Source organism: Acanthaster planci, linkage group LG01, assembly GCF_054643075.1.
Source record: "Acanthaster planci isolate LZ-2023a linkage group LG01, COTS_SCS, whole genome shotgun sequence".
NCBI classification, from domain to species: Eukaryota; Metazoa; Echinodermata; class Asteroidea; order Valvatida; family Acanthasteridae; genus Acanthaster; species Acanthaster planci.
This window is the reverse complement of record NC_141777.1, coordinates 10,597,372-10,618,895: the sequence shown is the minus strand read 5'-3', so window position 1 is coordinate 10,618,895 and position 21,524 is coordinate 10,597,372. Positions and strand designations below refer to the sequence as shown.

Genomic DNA, 21,524 nt, shown 5'->3' with positions numbered 1-21,524 from the left:
GCGCGGTCTTGTATACGGTGTTGTCGCATGGTCGGTGAAGATAACAATAGCCAGGCAAAAATCTTTCTGCACTCATGCTCAATCATATATTTGGTGTGAGAGCAAGGTACCAGACCGCCTGTTACATCATTGAAGAAGAAGACACTCAGTACTGTAGGTCCACATGAATATGATGAAGTATGGTTTTCAAATCAGAAAAAGTGTTCATTTGTTTGTTTGTTTGTTTTCTTCCTTTTGTGCCATGAATTCCTGTGTACTTGATTAAACTGTTGTTTAAACTGCAGTGGTGAGTTGTCAGGGCAAGCGTTTGGAAACAATGTTTCATTCACCCCGTGGGGCATTGGACTAGTCAATGATCAGAGTGAAGGGTGAGATACACTGTGCTATGGATCAACCGCACTGTCCTGCGAGGTTTCAGCCGTGCAAACCCTCTGTAATGCAGTATTTAACTTTTCGACCTTCAATGATCAAAAATTCGGATATAAATATCAAATTTCCAACATGCTCTGAACTCTTTATTGTATGTTAATCATTGAAGTTCAGAGCAGAAGTAACTTGTCGGTGCTTGTTGGCCTTTTCCATGGTTGTATATGTATTAATACATGTATTTTGGTCTGTTCCAGCAGAGCGTCATCTGTCATCCTTCATGATGAACTTCTTCAGTCGCTACAGGGTTCTCCTAGTTGGTATCGTCGGTCTTGCAGCAATTCACACCGGCTGGTACTACATAGCCAGGAGTCCAACCTTCAACCCCACCCGTAAGACCTTGGACATCACTCCTGCTTACTACAAGAGCAAGCGAGCCAAACAGGCTAGCCAGGCAGCTGCAGACAAGACCAAATAGCATTGAATCCAAGGTGTGTATATGCTAGGCGTGATCAGTCAAACTGGGCATTCACCCAATCGCTCTGTGGGATCGGTTAATATCCTTTATCATGAAATCTTTCCTTTCCTGTTTTGAAACAATCTTCCACATACGTAAATTAGAAAGGAAAGACATATGTACAGATATGATTTAACGTGTATAGAATCAAGGCCAAGTGAAAGCAAAACTTTTTCTCATGTGAGATTTTTTACATTGAGAAGAAGCAGACCTTTCATTTTTTTCAGAACAGTACATGTTGATGGTCTTTCTTGAAGTACATTTGTGTTGGAGCCCATGTGAGTTAAACAGGTGTCTTCCGTTTTGCATACTCTATAGTGCGTGACTGTTTAGTATTGCATTGTCAACCCTGTTGCACTTGACCTTTGTTATTTGACATGGAAATATCACCAGAATTGATTTCAAACTATTACTGTTTGTTTGGCTGGTAATTGCATTAATTCATCACTCTTGGAAATTAGAAAATGTGGTCTGAACTCACAAAATCATATGTCAGATGTGACAGGGACACGAAAAAAATGGACCTCTAATTTTGGGAAAATTGCCCATTTACAAGTTGTGCAGTCGCAAGGCTAGTCAGAAACTATTCTAACAATCAGTGACAAAAAGGCATTCTTTTGTCATGATTCACCAGTTACTTGCAAAGTTGTTAAAGATAAAAATGGGCCTACAGTAATCATGCACGCACTTTTTTTCTTTTTTTCCCCTTAGGTTTTTGTACATACTCGTTGCAAGCATGAAACTTCCAGTCTGGGTGGCCAAGCATAAGCTTTTGTCAGTCGGTATAGCCTTACTGACCGTACATTTGACTATCTACACTGTCCAGAAGATGGCCCACAGCACCTCCAAGACCAGACGGAGCCTCACCGGACCCCCACCATCAGCTGACAAGGAGGACTAGGCTTCTAATCGCTGGTAGCCAAGGTGAAAGCACGCTGCAGTATGTGAAATGAACCAGGTCACAGAAGAAATTTCAAACCTTGTACCAGAAGAATGCCTTCTCCGGTTTCTCTTGCATTGCCTAGTGCTGTTGTGGGTTGGCAATGATTGTAGAAATTTCACCCTTGGCTGATATCAAGTTTAGCCTCAAAATGGACACCGATCCCATTACTTTGAAAACTTAGTATTTCCATTTGGTTTTTAGTAGGATTTAATATTTGATGTTCTAATAGCTGGGTGAACATTTAACACTCCGAACTGTTTATTTTGCTTTAGTACTAATGGCCACCCATGGTTTATCAGCCACTGGTAGGCAAAAATATAAATGTGAAGTAGAAACTGAGGTGTCTATAAGACATAAACATATATTTTGGCCTATTTTTCTCAGTGCAATCACCTTATCCACTGAGATGGTTGAAGTTGAATTTGGTTGTGTTTTTTATCTCCGCTGAAAGAAATCAGTGTGTTATGCTGAGCTTTAAGTTGTTTTGTATAAACTGAACAGTCACCGAGTTGGGACTCTAAGGCTGTTTGGCCTTGGGACAGTTGGTCCATAAGTCAAAGGTGGTGGTCATTACAGAGACTGGAATAGAAACAGGTGCTGCTGGATGTATGAAATGTATTTCTGATTTCTGTCTTTTCTGTTTTCAGATGTCCGCCATGTCACCAGGTGCCCCTCACGCTCAGCGGCAAGAGACATCCAAAATTGTCCAGAGGCTGTCAAACACTGATGTCACTGAAGCCCTGGAGACCTTCCGGTTTCTGATCCAATCATGTTACGGCCCCGCTGGCCACCTTAAGACAATCCAAAATTCTTGCGGTGGTCCAGTAACCGTTACTTCATCCTCGTCAGTGCTTGTCAGGCAGCTGTGCCCATCCAGGCCCATCCTGCGCCTCATGTCAGCTGCCGTGGAGGGCCACCTAGCTTCCTGCAGTGACGGTGGCCTGTTCTGTGCCCTGCTGATGACGAACCTAGTCCAGACCTGCAGCAGTTTGCACTTGCATCCCATCCTGTGCATTGGTGTCAATGAGCTCATGCTGAAGGCATGCACAGATTACCTGAACTCGGATGACTCCTGCCGAGTCAGTGTTGATGTTGGCGACTTGCCGACGATGCTGAGCCTCGTTCGCTCTGTCATCTGTACAAAGCCCACTTGCGGGCTGTTTCCACGAGAGACTGACCTAATCTGTAACCTGAGCCTTCAGGCTTTCCTCCAAGGTCTGTGGCCCTCAGGGCCGACTCTCAGCATACCAACAGTGAGGTACATCCTCATTGAAGGCAAGACCCCTATGAATTCTTGCATCATGGAAGGAGTCCTCGTCGAATCACCCCAGATTCCTCTGTACACCAGGAGACAGTTTACCCCTCCTGAGTTAGTAGATGGCAGCATCAGGGTTGCTGTCTTCAACACCTCCCTTGCCGGGGGTGGAGAAGGATTCCCAGACATCCACCTGGAGGCAAGACAAGGTGTGACTGTTGACGCAGCCACAAGGGACTGCCTCCTAGCCCTTGGTAGCTGCCTTGTCCAGCAAAGGGTTGGACTGTTGGCTTGTCAGAAGGTCATCCATCCATGCCTGAAACACTTCCTGAGAAGCCATGGTGTCCTGACAATAGACAGGCTGTCTCTTGTTCACATTGATACCGTCCAGATGGTCACGGGTACGGATAGTGTTTTCATAAATTTTATTTTCTCATCAGAATGGTTTGGAAATAGGGATTGCATTTATAATTGTGCCATCAGCTTTGACAGACAGTACAGGTTTGTGCTCGTTTTGTTGAAAATTCTCATGATGTGCCCTTCTCTGATTCACATGAGCAGTGCCACACTCCATTATGCATGTTTCAAACTAAAGTATATCATATGCCTAAAATTGATTTCTTTCTGAAATAAATAATATGCCTAAAACAGAGCCTTTCTATGAAATAAAGAAAAGCATCCATGTCCACTATCTGTCAGGCAGATGAACAGAAATCAGGGCCACAGTCTATAACAAGTCTTTTTAGCAGTCTGGCCATAGGTCCTGTCACAGGACCAGCCAGAAATAAGGGGTTAACACTGACAAAACAAAATTCATTTGCTTGTGACTCAACTTGAGATTACATGACTTGCAATTAAATGACTAGGAGGTGACGGATATCGGACTGCAGAAACTTTAGGTACTCAGGGTTGTACCAGAACGTGGGGGTATAATTTGATGGGCAAAATAACCCAAACTCTTTTAGGCTTTTGTGCCAGTGCTACCAACCTTGCAAATTTCTCGAAAAGTCATCACTATGCACGAACTTAAAATGGCATATTCCGTGCATGTCCATTGCACCTCAAGTCCTATATATTGGATACATGTAACTGTTGGAGAAATCGGTAACAAGGAAACCAAGCGATTGATTTGTGAAGGATGTGGGAAGCCTCAGTCGACAGTCCCAGTGAGTCTCTCAATATATCCACCTTTCCCTCTCTCCTTCACTTCCTTGTGTCTGGCCGGCACTGCCCACTGATTTCTATATACAGAATAGATAGTATGTGCTCATATCTCCGTGCCCTATCAAATGAAGTCTCCATGGTTCATTTTTTTGGGCCTCCAAAGATGGCCGCCTCCACACTATGCAATATTAAGTACATGAGTGTATTTGGACCTCCAAAAGTGGCACATTGGGCATCCATCCTTCTGTCATAACAGTCTCGACATTCTATCCAGTAAGTGGATGGATAGATCAGTGTGGTACTACCCTTCTATCACCACCAGAAAACACCACCTTCAACCCAGATTCTTTTCTCTTGAATCTTATCGTTTTCATCCTCTCAGGAGCCCAACTCCTGGGAGCTGTACAGCCCACCATTCCAGAAGATGCCCTAGGGCGTGTGGAGGAGGTGAGCCACTGCGTCATGCATGGCAAGAGTTACATCCGTCTGCTGAACCGTAGCCGTCCAGTCTGCAGCTTTGTCCTGTGCAATCGGACAGAATCAGCCCTAGAGGAGCTGAAGGTTGGTAAAGACACTGCCATTATGAATGACATTCCTTGCCAGGTAATACACCTGTGCTCGCAATGCTTTTTGATGTCAATATTTTTCCCACAATATCGCCGCAATGACAATACAAATTTTTAGCAAATTGTACACAAACAGAACAATATATCATGGAAAAGTTACCTGTACCAACTACTCTCGTGAACTGATCTTTTGTTTGTTCTTCAGCATTTCATAATTAAATGTCAGTAAATAATTTTGGTTGCCTTGAATATCGGTCACCATTATTATCAATTGTATCAGCACTGGGAACTGCCCAGAAACTTCATGAACATCAGATGCCATACCGGTAGATACACAGGGTTGGGATTTTGTATGAATCAGTAGTGGGCAGCTATCGAAGAGAAGTCTGACCATTGCAGTACATGTAAATGAGCTTTTTCAACTCTGACTTCAACTACATATATAGTACACATGCATCTTAAATTTAAATCGACAACTTATTAGGGCGACAGCGAAATAAATATTCATCTTTTAATGCCCTGAACCAGGTGCACAAACATGTGTAGGTCATGTGCATATGTACATAAATAAAGTATCATCAATTTTTTTTTTGAAGAAAAATCACCATCACTGTTCACCATTATATCACACACGCCCATGTAAGTGTGTGGAGTGTGCATTCGATAGACGAGTTTTTATAGAAATAATAATTACACAATGTATAGCGTGTTCTAATATTCACAGGATTCAATGTTTGTCTGTGGACAACTACAGAAGACAATTATAAAAGAGAGAGACCATTATAAATATTCAAGAGAACCAATTTGAAGGCTCCATGGAAAGGTCACAGTTGTTACCACTTTTACCCTGCGTGTGATCACTTCCACCACCTGTTCACCTCTAAAGTTCCATAAGAATTCATAAATTGCAGTAGAGTCTTCTGTACTGAACATCGTGACAATCTCTCCTCCAGACTGCTTGCAGAGCAGCCCACCATGTTCTGTCTTTGACGCTGTCCCGTCCCTTGGCCCTGCCCGGAGCCGGCTGCTTTGAAGCCTGTCTTGCCGCTCATCTCAAACAACAGGTAATGTCCACTTATCCACCTGTAGGCAGATGTACATTTGATTGCAGTGGTACAGGTGGCTGACCGTCCCTCCCCCCAACTGCCCAGTGATAAGAAGCTGTTATCAAGGGCTTGACTGTTTTCACATGCATTTGGATGGAAGAGCAATGAAGTTCTTAGTCTGTATGTGACTTTATTTTCCACAGAGCCCACTCTTATCCCCCACCCTACTAAAAACTTGGCCTTCAATTAAGTGGCAACCTCATTTCCAAAGATCCTTGATCCACCACTAGACCACTTTTTAAAGCTCCTTTCTGTATTTTTAGTTGAGCTGAAAAAATACCTGTACCTGCAAGAGTGTGTATACAATCAGCTCTTTTTCGACATTTGTGAGGTGTTGTATCCAGTTCAAGAAAAGCTAGGGGATAAATGCCCATGGACAGATTTACTTTGTTTTCAGGGAAACGTTTTGAAAGAACGGAAAATATTTGTGTTTAGGGGAATAACACAAAGGGAGCACAGCTCTCTTACAGTGATTATAGTGTCAACTTTTTCCCAAATCTGGAGTCACTTGAGCTGCTTTTTGAGGTCCAAGGCCTCAATTGTATTGTGTTTAATGGGAACAACTGGAGCCCTCAACATTCTTACCCACAAGTATGCCTACATCCCTCAGGATGCCGGACTGTGCGATTTATCGGGAATGAAGGACATATCTGAGGGATATTCTTTCCTAACCCCTGCATGTGAAAAATTCTATCAAGTGAAAAAAAAAGATGCGGCTCCATTTTCATTTCAACTGAAGATTACGTTATGCATTTTTGACAGGTTCATGTTATCCAATATAGTTTTGGGAGATGTTGTAAGTACTTGTGCCTCTTTGGTGTCCTTGATTACAGATAAAAACCCTGGAGTCAGATGTCCTGGACAAGGTTGGTTGTTCACCACTGCAGTTCCAAGAGGCTGCCGGCAACTTCATCTATTGTGTGGAGTTGGTAGCCAGGGCTCTTGAACATGGACAGGACAGCCAGGTGACTGATGATGTCCATCATCACAGATGGCCCCTCCCACTTAACCAGAGCCCCACTGATTGGCTCGGACAGTGTGCATGTGGGATGAAGTCGTTCCAGGCAGATAGTGACTGGCAGCTCTTGGGCAGCAGGCGACCAACAGAAGCTGGGAGCCAGCAATCAGGCAGATTGAAACAGAGCAAAACTCGCAGCCAGCAGACCTGTAAGCAAGAGAGACGTGAGAAAGGGCAAAGCTGTAATAAACAGTCCCCGGATCTTCCTATTTCTGGCGCAAGAAAGCACTTTGTCCTGGACTCCTTCGCTGTTAAGCTCAATGCATTACATGTCGCTGTGGAAACAGCCAACGTCGTACTCAGGATTTCTCAAACAATAGAGGACAGCAATCTCTGACACTTCAATTCATCGTTTTACCCTTTGAAACCAGAGAAGAGTAGAAGCAATCACAAGAGTTCGGCAATCAAACCAAAATTATTATGAGCATCTGTACAAATATTAATTTGGTTTGTAGAGTCACAACAAATCATGACATCAAAGAACCATGTGAACCGTGCCGGGGTACAAAGCCACTGAGTCGTGTTATTCTTCAGTAAGTTAGAGTCGTCCGTAAGCTCAAGTCAGTAGGGCATTAGGCAGTATTCAAAGATTTGGATGATACGCTTATACATGCAGTTATTTTCTAAGTCAAATGTTCGGAGGAAAAATAAAAATACTAAATGAAAGGGGAAAAATTTGTTTATTTGTTTACCAAATTCTAAACCCTGTTTCAAGCTGTTGGGAGTAAAATTAAAGCATTTGATGCATAGGCTCAACAATAAGGCCACAAATCACTTTCCTTTGGAGGTTTTGTTTTTTTACTGGTTGTGGGGTGTAGTCTTACTGGGACCTAGGGGAAAACTCGCCAACTACATGTAGGACCAAACATCACTTGAACTACCAGCCTTTTTATGTGGGGGATGGAACCCTGTCTTGAAACCCGTTTAGCTAGACTAGGATGCCAACATGTATACCTTTTGTAGTCTGTTTCAGCAGCTGAATGTCTATTACTTATTCGTATTCCAAGCAATTTCCAAACCACAGATTTTTATTAGTGGTCCAGGCCTCTGAGTTTTTAGGTCCGTTGACTGTGGAATTTCCTTTTACTATTTGACCAGATTTTGAGAGTTTCGAGTTGGTTTGGGTAGAGTAGGCTTCAAATAATTTTCATTTCATAATGAAACCAAAAATCACAGACTGCCGAAGTTTAGACAGTGGCCCATACTAAATTTGGTGCTGAACTCATGCCACGGCATTAAAAGGGACCGAGAGATAAGTCGATAGCATGTACACCGACATAATAAGTGCACAGGTTTTGCTCTTAGCCCTGACTTTAGTCCCAGCAATGTTTTATCTCATTAATCTGGTCTGTTTTATATTAACCCTTGTTGAGGGTGGTAATCTGTGATCAAATGAATCCAATACCTGTAAAGATGTACCATCAACTTTTACTCTATCTGGTTTCACCATTGTGTTAGTAAATTTTCAACCACGTGTGTCTTTTTATTTGATTTTCTCACTTTAGAGTTGAACATCATTAAAACCATTTGACCGAGACAAGCATTAAATAGCATTTTTGTACGAGTATGCATTGCGTTCATGAGTATAGTACATATTTCTAATGCACGGTAGCCGAAACAGCCATTTATCATGCGTTCATTGTTATGTGTTTGGATTTAGGTTTTGGTTGGGGCCTACACTTACCAGAACTTCAGACTTGGTTCAGAGTTCGAATGTGAACGGTGATGTCCTAGTTGGAAGTCAGAAAATGCCGCGGACATGGCAGCATTAATTTCCTGTAATTTTAATTGAAAATTGTTGCATGAGCCCTTTGAAAGCGACGCCAAACACAAATACTCACTTCCCCTATAACTCATGTTTCCCCTTTCCGTCCAAAGATTTTATGGAAAAGACGCTACTTTTCACAACCCCCCCCCCTAAACAAAAGTGCCCGAATGGGCAATGAACATCCACACGGCACTTAAGAGACCAGTGCATTTTGCCCATTCCCAGTATATTTGTAATATTCTACAGGTCGGCCTTGTTGGTTTTATTTGCATGGTAATAAGTAACAAGGTGCATGTAGTGTGCCTGTCATTTGTGTAAGTAAAAATGTACCCAGTTTTTTGTTTTTTCATACAGATGGATCATTTGTTTACCCACATAAGAAACACTCTTTGCTACTTAAAAAATGGACCCCTTTTGCAACATTTAACAAAATGAAGTTTGCTATCCGAAGTCTTCGGTTGTCTCTACCGCCCTGAATGCGACCAAACCTTAAATTCAGTCTGTTAGACGCCACATCGACGCGTGCAAAACTGAGAAAAACAAAGACCGGCTCTTCTGGGGATGTACATGTACGTTAATGAGCCCCAAATAATGACTGTGTCTCGCCACGAAGCACTAATTACCATTTGTTTGGAACAGAATTGGCTTTATGCTGTCCATTAGTAATTGGGTGCGAAAAACCAAGTCCGTGATTGCAAGAATAATGACAACGGCTCTATGGGAAAAGATGTGGTTTTTCAAACAATGGACACACTGAGAGCGCTCGTACAGTACACAAAGACAGATTCCCACACAAGCTCGGCGAACTAAAATCAGCTGTCCATTTTGCTCAGCACTGCGTTTTGAATTTCAAAGTAAATGTAAGTTTGTATTGGAAACGCACCAATCATCAGTAAACCTTCATTTGAATTAATTGAGTTGTGAACAAAGAAAGATAGGCAATGTATCCAGTTTTTGTCAGGTGTCAATCTGAAAGACAAGGAGGCAGTTTTTCTATCCAGGTAGTCGCACATTCTTTCCATTTGGCAAAGATGAAACCCTATTGGTCGAAGAGGTATATAATCCGCGCGTACCACCTGTCCATGAGCGTAGTACCACCGCAGTAATGGTTTCTCATTCTGGTTGTCGAATTACACTAAATATACACAGACTTTTCCTGTGACTTTAACTTCAATCCGTTTGAGTGAATTTGTTACTGAGTGCCTCCATCTTTTAAGTCTTGTAAGTTGTGAAGAAGCATTGATGGATAGGGTCAAGGCATTTACATTACACATAGCAACAGTCAGTAATTAAAGTATACTGTCTTTAATGCATTTGGGATATGTGTCAAAAGGTAATCCGAAAACGGGACACTGTTTCTTAATTTTTCATTTAGGGCTTACGTCGAAACACAAGTAGGCCTAGTCTTCCAGTTTAGTTGTATTCCATTCTGAGAAAGTTGAGGTGTTTATGGTTAAGATTTGCAGATTTCTGCTCTTACTTGTATTGACTGTTTCTTGATACAGAAAAATGACTGATAAAGTTGACCAACAAAAAAGAAAAAAACTCCTCGATGTTTTATTTCCCCTTTCCATCAAACCTTGGTAGTTTAAGGAAGCCTAACATGTATAGGTCTGTCCACATTTTCATTTATTTTCTTTTCAGATGCCGCAAAGCATATGAAATTGTGCTGTTGTGCTGACCAAAAGGCACGATTTTCATCAAAATAAGTAAGTGGAAACAAGAACAAGGTAGCTCTTATCTTATTAAACCCCAGTTTCAATCACACCTCGGCAGTTTAAGGAAGTGAAACTTGTAAGCCTGTCTGCAATTTGACACATTTCCTTGCGAGATGTGCATGGGATGAAATCGTGCAATTGTATGTGCCGCTCAAAAGCCATGTCATCGAAACCACACGTTTTGATTCTTCTCATTACACACACAAAGTACGCACAAACTCCTCGTTGTTTAAGGCATTGTCCAAACACTGTGGGGTTCCTTCCTCCATGATCCAACGGAATTCCCTGGTACTTTTAGTTTCGCTTTCTGAATTTATCACCGAAACGGTTATAGCGATAATTTTGATCTTTACCAAGGTTGCTTATTTTGGAGTCTTTGTTAACAGACCCAATGTAATGTCAACAAGGAGACAAAGGGCACTGGAGCTTACTAAGAGTGTGTGTTTAGCACAACCCGGAACCTCATACAGATAAACTGATGCGGGTAGGTTGCTGTCTGCAACAGCTGCACCGAACAAAGCGCGACCCGGCAACTTGTAGGGTTTACTCGTGGAATGTTCGGGCGGTTTCGCCATCTTTTGTTGGGGGATTACATTAAAAGAAAAGAAAAGAAACACTCGCGTGGCAGTCGCGTGGTCAAATGTTTGCGGTTTTACAATGTCGGCCAATCAGATTGAAGGATGGGCCCACAGGCGACACTTCCCGCTGACCAAAACAATGAGTGTCATGAAAGCCATGGCAGAAATGGCTTGCTGTCGTGAACTCTTTCCCCTTGTTCGTACTGAAAATTGCATACCAGCAGATCCAGCTAAAATGGATCAATACGCTCATAAAAGTGGAAGACTAGTTTAAATATCTTTTCTGCCTAAAAGACTAGAGTGCATTGAGAAAAGCATGAGTATGTATCAATTTGGTGGGAGGGATATCGCGGAGTAGATATCAAGAGATAGTAGTTTCCCGCTCAAATTGCGTTATTTCAGATTTTTGCTTTACTTGTGAGATGATAATTAGGCCTATGCAGTGGCTGTGGTAATGTAGTTGTACCGTATGACAGCAGCTTTCGGATGCCAACAGTCTGAAAAGGGAAGTTAATTAATAGCAGTAGTGGATGGCCAGGCAGGGAACTGTGAACCGGGCCACGCGCCGAGCGAACAATTCAAAACAAAGCACGGCGCGTGGCGGGGCATTGAGACCAGGATCTTTAAACAGAAGCCGAGGCGAACAAAGACGGGACTATAAGGGGGGGCTGGGCCGCAGATTCCCTTACCCCCATCCAGCCCTTTGAGCAATTCTGTGTTTTCGTTCTCATTGACTCCTCGGTTAATGAAACCCCGTTCCCACACTGCATTAATCATTAGCACTGATCGGGTGCGTACATAAGCAAACAGAGCCATCGAATCGAATCAGTGTGAGATGAGATGCCATCACTGAAACAGGAGCCATTCAGAAGCGTGGTAATCGCCTCTGTATTCGAAGTCTGCAAGTTGCTGATTGATAGCCTTTTTTCGGAAAATTAACTGGTGTTGTAATTGAAATCCACGATTCAACTGGCAAAAATGCCGAAGGGGTTTTTAGTTAGGCGGCACAAAGACTTCGCGACGGTATCGCATCGCTCCAGATGGCTTGATTTCGATGCCGACCAGCTTTGGGCAGGAGCTACGCAAGCAGCCGACAAGGACAGTGGACTTGCCGTGCAGACCGTCCATCGCTTCAAGAATGATCTGCGCGATTCCCCGGACTCTGGCTACGGGAGCTGTCCGGCAACGCCAGTTACCAAGGAGCGGTCACCCACTGCCCAAGCCGCTATTTCGACACCCTCGAATGAGGTCTTCAATTCTGTGCGTTTCCACTCATCAAGTGCCTGTACTTCATCTAAACTAGTCAACTCTTCTCACAACGAGAAACGTACCAGGCTAATTTTGAAGATACCCATCACACCAGTTACGAAATCAACTCCGACCAAGTGCTCCCCGGCTCGGAAGCGGCCTTACTCATCCTACGGGCCATCTAAAGGCACCCACTCTCCAAAACACAGTGCAGCGGCCATGAAGCCAAAAGCCGTCCGCAAAATCAACTTCGACAGCGACAATCAATCTCCCGTACTCGGCACTTTCATACGGGCCAGCTCGGACCTCCCCGAGAAGGATAGAGACCGTGAGAAGGGAGGATCGACACAGAATTACCATCAGCCCAGAGGCACATTCGTTTGCAAGTTGTGTCAAGAGGACTACCACGATCCGCTGTCGCTCGCCCAGCATAAATGCTCCCGGATCGCCAACGTCGTCTACCGATGTCCGGAGTGCGACAAGGTTTTCAACTGCCATGCCAACTTGGCCTCCCACCGCCGCTGGCACAAGCCCAGGCCCCTTCCGGATCCATCAACCGATCCCATCTGCTCCCTTCCTTCATCTCCTGCTTCCACGGAATCCCAGGAGTGCATCTCCTATACGCGGAATTCAGGTACATTTGGAGCAGGCGGCCTGGGCAGCGTAGGCAGCAGTCCCAGGAGCACTCCCAGCCCCACCCGTGACAACACCGGGGATGGATCGCCACCATACCGGTGCGAGCACTGCGGGAAGGGCTACCAGCGGTCGGCCAACCTCCGCAGACATCTACAGCGCCACGGTGAGTCGGAGACGCATCCGTGCTTCAGTTGTGGACAAACGTTCAATAGTCTAACGGAAAGGGCCAAGCACGTTTTGTCACAAGCCTGCCAAAACAGTGACGGTAGTTGCTAAACTTTTCCTTGCAAAAAGTCTCTTGACAACCAATCCCTCACCTATATACTTGACAGTGTACGCTGTGCAGTTAAATGTTAACATTTGCCCTACTTCTTCCAGATGTGCCGTGTGTATTGATTCTTCTACTGCATTATTTTCAGTTAGCAAAGCTTAACTTTGATTAATTAGTTGAGTTTCCGCTTGAGTTACTTAATTATACTCAAGGTAGACTAACTTTCATTCCACATCACGATCAGTGGCGTATCAAGGGGGGGCGGGGGCAACTTGTTTTCAACTGAGTTTATTCATAAGTGAGTAGGAAAGAAGCTAATCGGCATATTTATTTATCAAATAGATAGGCTGTATTGTTTTTGCCCCCATTATCATGTTGAATGAGCCCAAAAGTGCATTTTGCGTTTTGAATTCCCCCCCTGGCGTGCAAAGTTAACATTTAATCCGGGTATAGAGATATCTCCAGTCCTAATAGCGATATCTTTATTCCTAATTGAGATATCTCCATTAATAATAGAGATATCCCTATTCTGGGCATAAGTTTTAACTTGGCACGTCTAGGTATAGAGGTATCTGTATACGCGGATTAAATGTTAACTTTGCACATCATATAAGCCGACACCAAACGTAAGTAAACTAATAAGTCATACAAACACGCAAATTCGGAAGCTGTTTCAAAACTCTATCAGTTTAGTACATTCCGACGAGCGGTGTATTTGTGTGGACCACGCCATGACAGCGTCTCCAACACAGGGTTACAATATTATTGGAAGTAAAAAAGATAAGATTTTGCCTGATTTTCTTCATGATTTATTGTAATTTCTGTATGATTCACATTTGGACACACTGTTGAGTTCCCATCCGTGAACTGTATTTTGTCGATAGGTGTTGATTGAATAGTAAACTCTTTGCTTGTAAAACTTGGATAAAATGACATTTTATGCTTACCCATTTTAATCAGGAGATAGAAAATTAACATACAACAAAATCTATATAAAGGAACAAAATACATGGCCAGTATTGATCGAAAATGCAACCGTATCGAGAATGGTGGTCCAACCTCTTCACAGTGAAACGTGCCAAGGGGATGAACTAACCAATGTGTCCACCATAATGAACCAATTATGAACAGAACACAGGAAGTGATTTATCAGTAACATATTATGACTTTGTTTGGTTAATGATTTTGATGCATGAAAATGTAAGATATATACTTTTCGTAGCTACAACTTCTCTTGAGGGCAAATTGTACCTCTAATTCAGATTTGTTTTTTCGATTTACACGTAATTAAAATGGTGGAAATACGTAAAAGTAATACCTACCTCAGTTAGCTTATTATACTCATTTTCATTGCTAAATTTATGTATAACGTAACTAATGAAGTTTAATTTTTAAAATGTCACGAGTATAACTTTTGATTTTATGTAATTTATTCACAGCAAACGCAGCATCGTTTATTGTGTTCGATTTACAATCTGCCTTCAAGGGGACCTGGCCACAAAGTTTTCTTAGACGCAACGTTGGACAATAAATTTGACATCCCTCTGAACGTCTGTGCATTCAAACGTCGACTCTTAGAACATTTTGAAATTTGTCCATGCTTTTCCAGACAACAGAGGGCGCTGCTGCGTGGAGTCAATCGGGGAAGACATTTCAGTTAACAGGTTTCTCTCTGACGTAGGCTGCATCCGAATCCGTTGTCTAGAGCTAGGTCTAGGTCTTCACTCCATGGAAAGTACGTGGAGACGCGCAGACAATAGACTTAGCCGTAGCTCTGGAAGCCTGTTTCGGACACGGCCTTAGTGCCACGAACTAATACTATTCTCAACCGAATGGTAAACGTCAATCGTAATGAACTAATGAACAAAGCTATTTATTGATTTATCAAAGTGATTTATCAGTAACATATTTTTACTTTTGGGGGGCATGAAATTGTAAGATATTATTCACAGCCACAACTTCTATTGAGGGCAAACTGTACCTCTACTGAACGGGTTTTTGTTGTGGTTTTTGTTTGGTTTTTTCGATTTATATGTAATTAAAATGGTGGAATCATGTAAAAGGAATACCTACCTCAGCGTATTATACCCATTTTATATTGCGTTTTTATATATAACGTAAATACTGACATTTGATTTTTAAAGATTTCATGAGTAGGCCTATACGTTAAAACTTCTGTTTTTAGTACCTGATCTATTCCCAGCAAACCTTTATTGTTTTCGATTTACAGTCTGCCCACAAAGAGTCCGGGCTACAGTGTTTTCTCAAAGACCATGTATGACAACATTTTCACATCCCTCTCAGGCTCTGCAGTGCATTGAAAAGTGGTCTTTATATTTTTTAAACACTGAAATTTTAAATGCTTTTAGACAACAGAGGGGCGCTGCTGTGAGGATTTAATCGGGAAGACACCTCGGTGTACAGGTTTTTCTGTTCCAAAATTACGTAATGGTAACATTTCAAAGAAAAGATTGCTCGCCGGCCCAATGCTATGAACTTATACATCAATAAAGAAAACGAAAATAATTAAGAACAAAACGTCAAATATCCCAGCAGTTATTTGTGCCCACAGGAATGCAATATTGAGGATTTTCCTTGAAATTTCATGAATATAGAAATTTGCATTATCCTGAAAATCCACAAGGTGTTAAAATGCATTTTTCGCAAAGGTGCATTTTAAAGGGTTGCAAATTGTACTGCATGGACCCTTTTAGGAAGGTTAGAGCACTCAAGGACCGCTAGCGAAATCTCAACATAGTGTTGGTCTTCAGTTCCTGAATCATCCTTAAAGTAAAAAAAACACTTTTACGCCTTTTCCTCTTCACTTGAAGAGGGGATCAGTCGTGGACAGAGAGGACCCACTTTTTTGTTCTTTTTTCCAACATCTTGTGGTTTCAAGCCCCATAAAAACAAAGACCAGCCCCGTAAAAAAAAATCGATCCGCCCCTGGGGACTTATTAGCTTGGCAGTCTATCCTCTGACACTTTTCCCGTTATGAATAATTGAAATCAAAGCATGAGCAACCAATTATTGTCGATACAAATATGATATAACCGTGGAGGAAGGACAGGTACGAGGTTGCACGCTTGAGGAGGGCAAGGAGCTGGTTACCTTCGCGTTGTTGCGCTGACGGACAGTTAGCTGCACTGTCAGTGTAGCAGAATACATCTCGTGAAGGTAATATGTTTGTCAACACAAGGTCCTGCTCGTATACATCACCTGCCGGCTAAGATTACGCCATATCCGAATTTAATTCTTGATTTTGCGACTGAAGGTCCAACAAAGTTGTGATTCAATACTCCACGAGGTGTTCAACTTAAATCCAAGCTTTGACAATTTCCCGAAAAACTCCAACCGCTTGGGACATGTTGGCAAATAAAACGCATGATAGTTCCCTTCACACATTATCACCTGAATACTTTTATCAAGTGATTCCAATTCGTGCCGTGTATTTAGGCTCCCACGGTAACCGCTGATGAGGCCGGCACTATCCTGGTGGGCAGTCAATTCCACGAATTCCTTGATCCCCTCAGTCCCCCAGTCAGTCACCCTCTCCTCCTTAGTTGTTTCCACTGCCTTTTTCAGATCTTCAATCTGATAGTAATCCGCTTCTGTAGCCAGCAGGTCCCAATCTTGAAAATTTCTCGGGAGGTCAAGCTTGGACCGTCGTAGATAGTTCAAGACGTGACGAAAGACTGAACCGTCTCCATCGATGACGTATTTCCCGTCGGTATCACGAACAGGCGGTATTCTCCCACTGAACATTGCATAGACTCAGGGTAACGAGTGACGGTAGAGCGTAGGGCGGTGTAAAGGTGGCCACCTACATCAAGCTTAACGAATTCTTCCATTTCTAGGAGAGCCTGTGAGGACCTCTTGATAGTATCTTCCATTCCCCTCTTCCATGTCTGCGCATGTCACTACAGAAATCTGGTCTGTTTGCGGGAAACAAATACCGTTCTATATGCAGACTGGATAGTTCACGTGGCGAGTTGCGTTGCGAGACACGTTGCCGGACCAATCTCTCCCGTTAGCGTTCTGATTTCAGAGACCTGACCAACCGAATGGTATACGTCTCATCGATTACGTGGACTGAGCTTTCCTTTACCGAACAATCTAATTTACTTTTTCAGTATTATGACAGGTCACCCCCAAACAACGAAAAAAAAACCGCTTGGCAATACAGGAGGTTGCCGTTACCCATTGATTTTCATGAACAGTTTTCACGGTCACTATCCAAGTGAACAAAACTGGATTTAGACTTTTATCAGATATAACACTTGACATTGGCAGCAATCAGAACTTCAAGATTTTTTCAAAATAGCATTTGTGGTCTGAGAATCGACTACCCAGTGACTGTCGTCAACGTTGGCGGGAGTCTGTGGGCCGTGGCCCGCACCTTAACGGCAAAACTGCGTGAATTCCCCTTGACATTAAACGACTCAAAAAAATGTCTCTGTGTGAAAAAGAACCAAGTGCGTAACTACATGTATATCTATATAGCCACGCATAAGAAAATATTTATGAAGTAACCATGCGAGGGTATGCCAAGTCCCCTCACTGGATATTAATTAATAGTCTTAGGGTAAAAGGGTTAATGAAAAGTACGTTTAAGGAAGTAATATCGATTTTTGCACTTACATACAAGGTAGGAACCGTTCAATGCAATGTAGCATTACGTTTCTGACTTTCCATAACAAAAGTGCTTCGAAAGAAGAATAAAGGGGACGACTGGGAAGTGCCCAACCGTGTCGTTCAGTCACTGACGGGGTCACGATGAAAATTAAACCACCTATTGCCAAGGAAGTGCTATTTCATCGAGGTATTTTGGAAAGGGTTTCTAAATACGCTTCACCCCACTACCACACCGTGTCTTTTCCATTGAACAAGCCTACAGGGAAACTATTTTGTTTCGAAATATTTCCACACTTAAAATGTCGCACTACTCACTTTTTAAGGATCCATTTACGAAACAAGCAAATAAAGGGTATTCAGTGATTTTAAAAGGGGGAAAGTGAAAAAAAAAAAAAGAATACAGAGCCTGAAAGTAAAAAGAGCTCCTGAAAACCTCGCGCGGCCGCCCAAGGGACCGTCGATCATGATGTTTACCAGTTTTGGGAGAATGATTTCTAACTGAGATCAACCCAAGAAAACACTATTGGGATTTCCGTTTGTGTCCTTCAAACAGTATCTTCAAAAAGTCACCTGAAGATGGGTATAAAAACGAATTTCATTCACGACCTTCCGCTTCCTGCATCTCCTCTATGTCAGTGCAGGCAGCCTGGGTAGCGTGGGCAGCAGTCCCAGGAGCACTCCCAGCCCCAACTGTGACAACACCGGGGATAGATCGCCACCATACCGGTGCGAGCACTGCGGGAAGGGCTACCAGCGGTCGGCCAACCTCCGCAGACATCTACAGCGCCACGGTGAGTCGGAGACGCATCCGTGCTTCAGTTGTGGACAAACGTTCAATAGTCTAACGGAAAGGGCCAAGCACGTTTTGTCACAAGCCTGCCAAGACAGTGACGAGAGTTGTTGAACTTTTCTTGGCGAAAAGTCTCTCGATAAGCATTCCCTTGAATAAAGACTGTTCTGTTTGGTTAAAATCTATACTTCCAAATGTACCGTGAGTGATGCAAAAACAGTTTATTCATTCCGCTCGAGTGACTTATTATTTCAAGGTGTAACAGAGAGAAATTCCACTCTGGATAGACAATAGACTGCTTTAAAAGAATTAAGTAGAGGGTATATTCATAATACATGTGTATGCGCACGCTAATTCTACAAGTGTTCCAAAACTTACGAGTCTACTACTTCCCGACAGAACCGCGTGTTTGTGTTTCCACTTCATGGCTTGCATCACTTCAACACAGGTTTGTATCTTAGAGCAAAGATCAGATTTTGTTTGATTTTTCTTTAGAACTTTAATTTCCGCATGATTTACACTGTATACTACTGTTGTGCGGTAAATCCATATTTTCCACCCTTGAACTGAACTACGTAACAGTGGATAGGACGAAATGACATTTTACACATCTTATTTTAATCAGGCGACTGAAATAGCATGCAACCTAATACAAGACTAAGAACAAAATACGCAGTGATGTGATGGCCACGATAGAGAAGCTGTATCGGAGACAGGTGGTCAGAACTGAACAAACCTATATACCTTATAACGTAATGACCCAAGGAACAGAAGTATTTACATTACAGAAGGTGTGCTAGTCTTACCAGTTAACAGATTTATGGCCTTGCTTATATACATGATTTTTTTGTTACATGGAAGTGTAAGATACATTTCTTTTTTCACAGCTACAACTACTCCAGACGACAAACAATTTCTAATTCAAAAGTTTGGGATTTACATGTAATTAAAATGGTGAAAACAGCAACAATTATTAGCTACCTCAGTAAACGTAATTTTATATTCTGTTGTTTATATAAACGTACATATAATGCAATTTTAAAAATATCCTGAATATAATGTTTAACACATTTGTTTTCACCAGATTTATTCCCAGCAAGTGCAGCAACCCGTACTGTTTTTAATTTACAATGTGCCCTCAAAGGTCTAGACTACAGAGTTTTCATAGACAAAATGTATAGCTATTATTTTACACCTCTCTGAGGCTCTGAGAACTGAAAAATGGACCTTTTAAACATAATTTTCCATGCTTTTCCAGACAGCAGACGGCGCTGCTGCATGGAGCCATCAGAGTTGTTTACAGAACACAATAGTGCTATGTTGTACACATTTGAACAGTGATTTGCTGCCAAAGTCTGATGTTGGCGCTAATCTCGCTGTAAACAGCTTTGGAGCCAATCAGGAGGACACTATATTCAGTTAATAGGTAAATGTTTCATAATTTACTTTTCAGAAACATTTCCAACGAGGGGTTACTCGTTGGCCTGTAAAAAAAATCATAGATCCGTCCCTGGGGATTTAGCTGTGCAGTCCATCAACTTACACTTTCCCCCTTGACATGACGAAATTAAATTTAAGCAGGAGCAAGCAACTTTGGGATAAGGTTGCACGTACGCTTGAGGAAGGCAGACTGACAGCTCCGTTGGACTTCGCATCGTTTGGCTGACGGAAAGTCGGTTGCACAGTCAATATGGCAGGCTACAGATTGTACAGATGATTTGGCTGTCAGCGCAACGTCCCGCTCTAATTATGTCACTTACTTGATACGATTTGTCCGTATCCGAAGTTAATTCTTGACTTTACGACTGAAGGTCCAACATTGTTCCGATGTGGTACTCCACGACGCGTTCAACTCAAACCCGAGCTGTGACAATTGCCCGAAAAACTCCAACCGCTGAGGGCGTGCTTGTTGACGAAACTCATGATAATTCTCTCTTCGCATAATTACCTGAATACTGCTATCAAGTGACTTTAATTCGTCCAGTGTTTTCGTGCTCCCGCGGTAACCGCTGATTTGACCATCACATTCTCGGCGTGCAGTGACTTCCACAAATTCTTTGGTCTGCTCAGTCACCCTCTCCGCCCTAGCTGTCTCCACTGCCTTTTTCAGATCTTCAATCTGATAGTAATCCGCCTCTGTAGCCAGCAGGTCCCAATCTTGAAAATCTCCCGGGAGGTCAAGCTTGGACCGTTGCAGATAGTTCAAGACGTGACGAAAGACGGAGCCGTCTCCATTGATGACGTATCTCCCGTCAGCATCATCAATGACAGGCAGTGTTCCCCCACTGAACATTTTCCCTAGCATGGACTCAGGGTAACGAGTGACGGTAGAGCGCAGAGTGGTGTAAAGGTAGCCGCCTACACTGAGCTTCACAATTTCTTCCACTTCCTTTGACGTTTCTTCCATTTCTTCATCCATTTCTGGTCTGAATATCTGGGCCCTAGCAGATAAAAATTGCTTGAAGATACGGACTTGATAATTCCTGCGGCAAGTTGACGACTGCAAATGACAAACAAGCTCCCCGACCGATCTCTCCCTTTGGCGTTCTGCCCTCAGCGGCACAGACGGGGTACCAGCCTATGTCGCTTGCTCCAGATAGATCGAATGGTGTCCGTCTCATCGATAATATGGCCTGGTTCCCAACTTCCCTTACCAGACAACCCCACTAGCTTTTTCAGTGTCAGGACAAATCCTTATCAACACTGAAAACAGAACTATGACGGTATGTACGGGAGGGTGCCATTATCCACAGATTATCGTGAACACTCATGACGATCACTACCACAAGTTTTAAAAATAGGATTTGGTCATTTCGTACATTTTTGGAAATAACACTTGACAGTGGCAACAATCAGAACCTAAAAAATTTCTTGATGTAGAATTTGTGGTCTGGAAACCGACTACCCAATAACTGTCGTCAACGTTGTCGGGAACCTGTGGGTCA

General features: G+C 42.8%; 3 protein-coding genes across 8 annotated transcripts; 2 read left to right on the top strand and 1 right to left on the bottom strand.

The window, feature by feature from the left end:
* Positions 1 to 53: 53 nt before the first annotated feature.
* On the top strand, positions 54 to 8,483 carry LOC110981378 (molecular chaperone MKKS-like). 6 transcript variants are annotated; one of them, XM_087137831.1, is made up of 7 exons: positions 54 to 153; positions 627 to 857; positions 1,595 to 1,807; positions 2,474 to 3,482; positions 4,628 to 4,806; positions 5,765 to 5,875; positions 6,751 to 8,483. In XM_087137831.1, exons 4-7 carry the CDS (start codon positions 2,474 to 2,476, stop codon positions 7,270 to 7,272), a joined length of 1,821 nt encoding a protein of 606 aa, XP_086993957.1. In that variant the 5' UTR covers positions 54 to 153; positions 627 to 857; positions 1,595 to 1,807; the 3' UTR covers positions 7,273 to 8,483. The 6 variants fall into 6 exon arrangements, with proteins under 6 accessions (XP_086993957.1, XP_022094596.2, XP_022094599.2 ...); XM_022238904.2 differs by having other exon boundaries at positions 117 to 177; XM_022238907.2 differs by having other exon boundaries at positions 146 to 286; positions 1,710 to 1,807.
* A 1,627-nt stretch (positions 8,484 to 10,110) lies between these two features.
* Positions 10,111 to 19,059, top strand: LOC110981373 (insulinoma-associated protein 1b-like). The gene is made up of 2 exons (XM_087144812.1): positions 10,111 to 12,855; positions 18,426 to 19,059. Exons 1-2 carry the CDS (start codon positions 11,978 to 11,980, stop codon positions 18,691 to 18,693), a joined length of 1,146 nt encoding a protein of 381 aa, XP_087000938.1. The 5' UTR covers positions 10,111 to 11,977; the 3' UTR covers positions 18,694 to 19,059.
* A 992-nt stretch (positions 19,060 to 20,051) lies between these two features.
* LOC147800330 (BTB/POZ domain-containing protein KCTD6-like) lies at positions 20,052 to 20,998 on the bottom strand. The gene is made up of 2 exons (XM_087143102.1): positions 20,528 to 20,998; positions 20,052 to 20,063 (listed from the first exon to the last, which is right to left on the bottom strand). Exons 1-2 carry the CDS (start codon positions 20,996 to 20,998, stop codon positions 20,052 to 20,054), a joined length of 483 nt encoding a protein of 160 aa, XP_086999228.1.
* Positions 20,999 to 21,524: the final 526 nt, after the last annotated feature.

Bases quoted from the DNA above. Each gene is read 5' to 3' on its own strand.
- LOC110981373 (XM_087144812.1), top strand. From the start codon at position 11,978: ATGCCGAAGGGGTTTTTAGTTAGGCGGCACAAAGACTTCGCGACGGTA. The intron at 12,856-18,425 runs GTGCATCTCCTA...CCTCTATGTCAG, and splicing joins GCTTCCACGGAATCCCAGGA to TGCAGGCAGCCTGGGTAGCG.
- LOC147800330 (XM_087143102.1), bottom strand. From the start codon at position 20,998: ATGGATGAAGAAATGGAAGAAACGTCAAAGGAAGTGGAAGAAATTGTG.
- LOC110981378 (XM_087137831.1), top strand. From the start codon at position 2,474: ATGTCCGCCATGTCACCAGGTGCCCCTCACGCTCAGCGGCAAGAGACA. The intron at 3,483-4,627 runs GTACGGATAGTG...TCATCCTCTCAG, and splicing joins TACCGTCCAGATGGTCACGG to GAGCCCAACTCCTGGGAGCT. The intron at 4,807-5,764 runs GTTGGTAAAGAC...TCTCTCCTCCAG, and splicing joins CAGCCCTAGAGGAGCTGAAG to ACTGCTTGCAGAGCAGCCCA.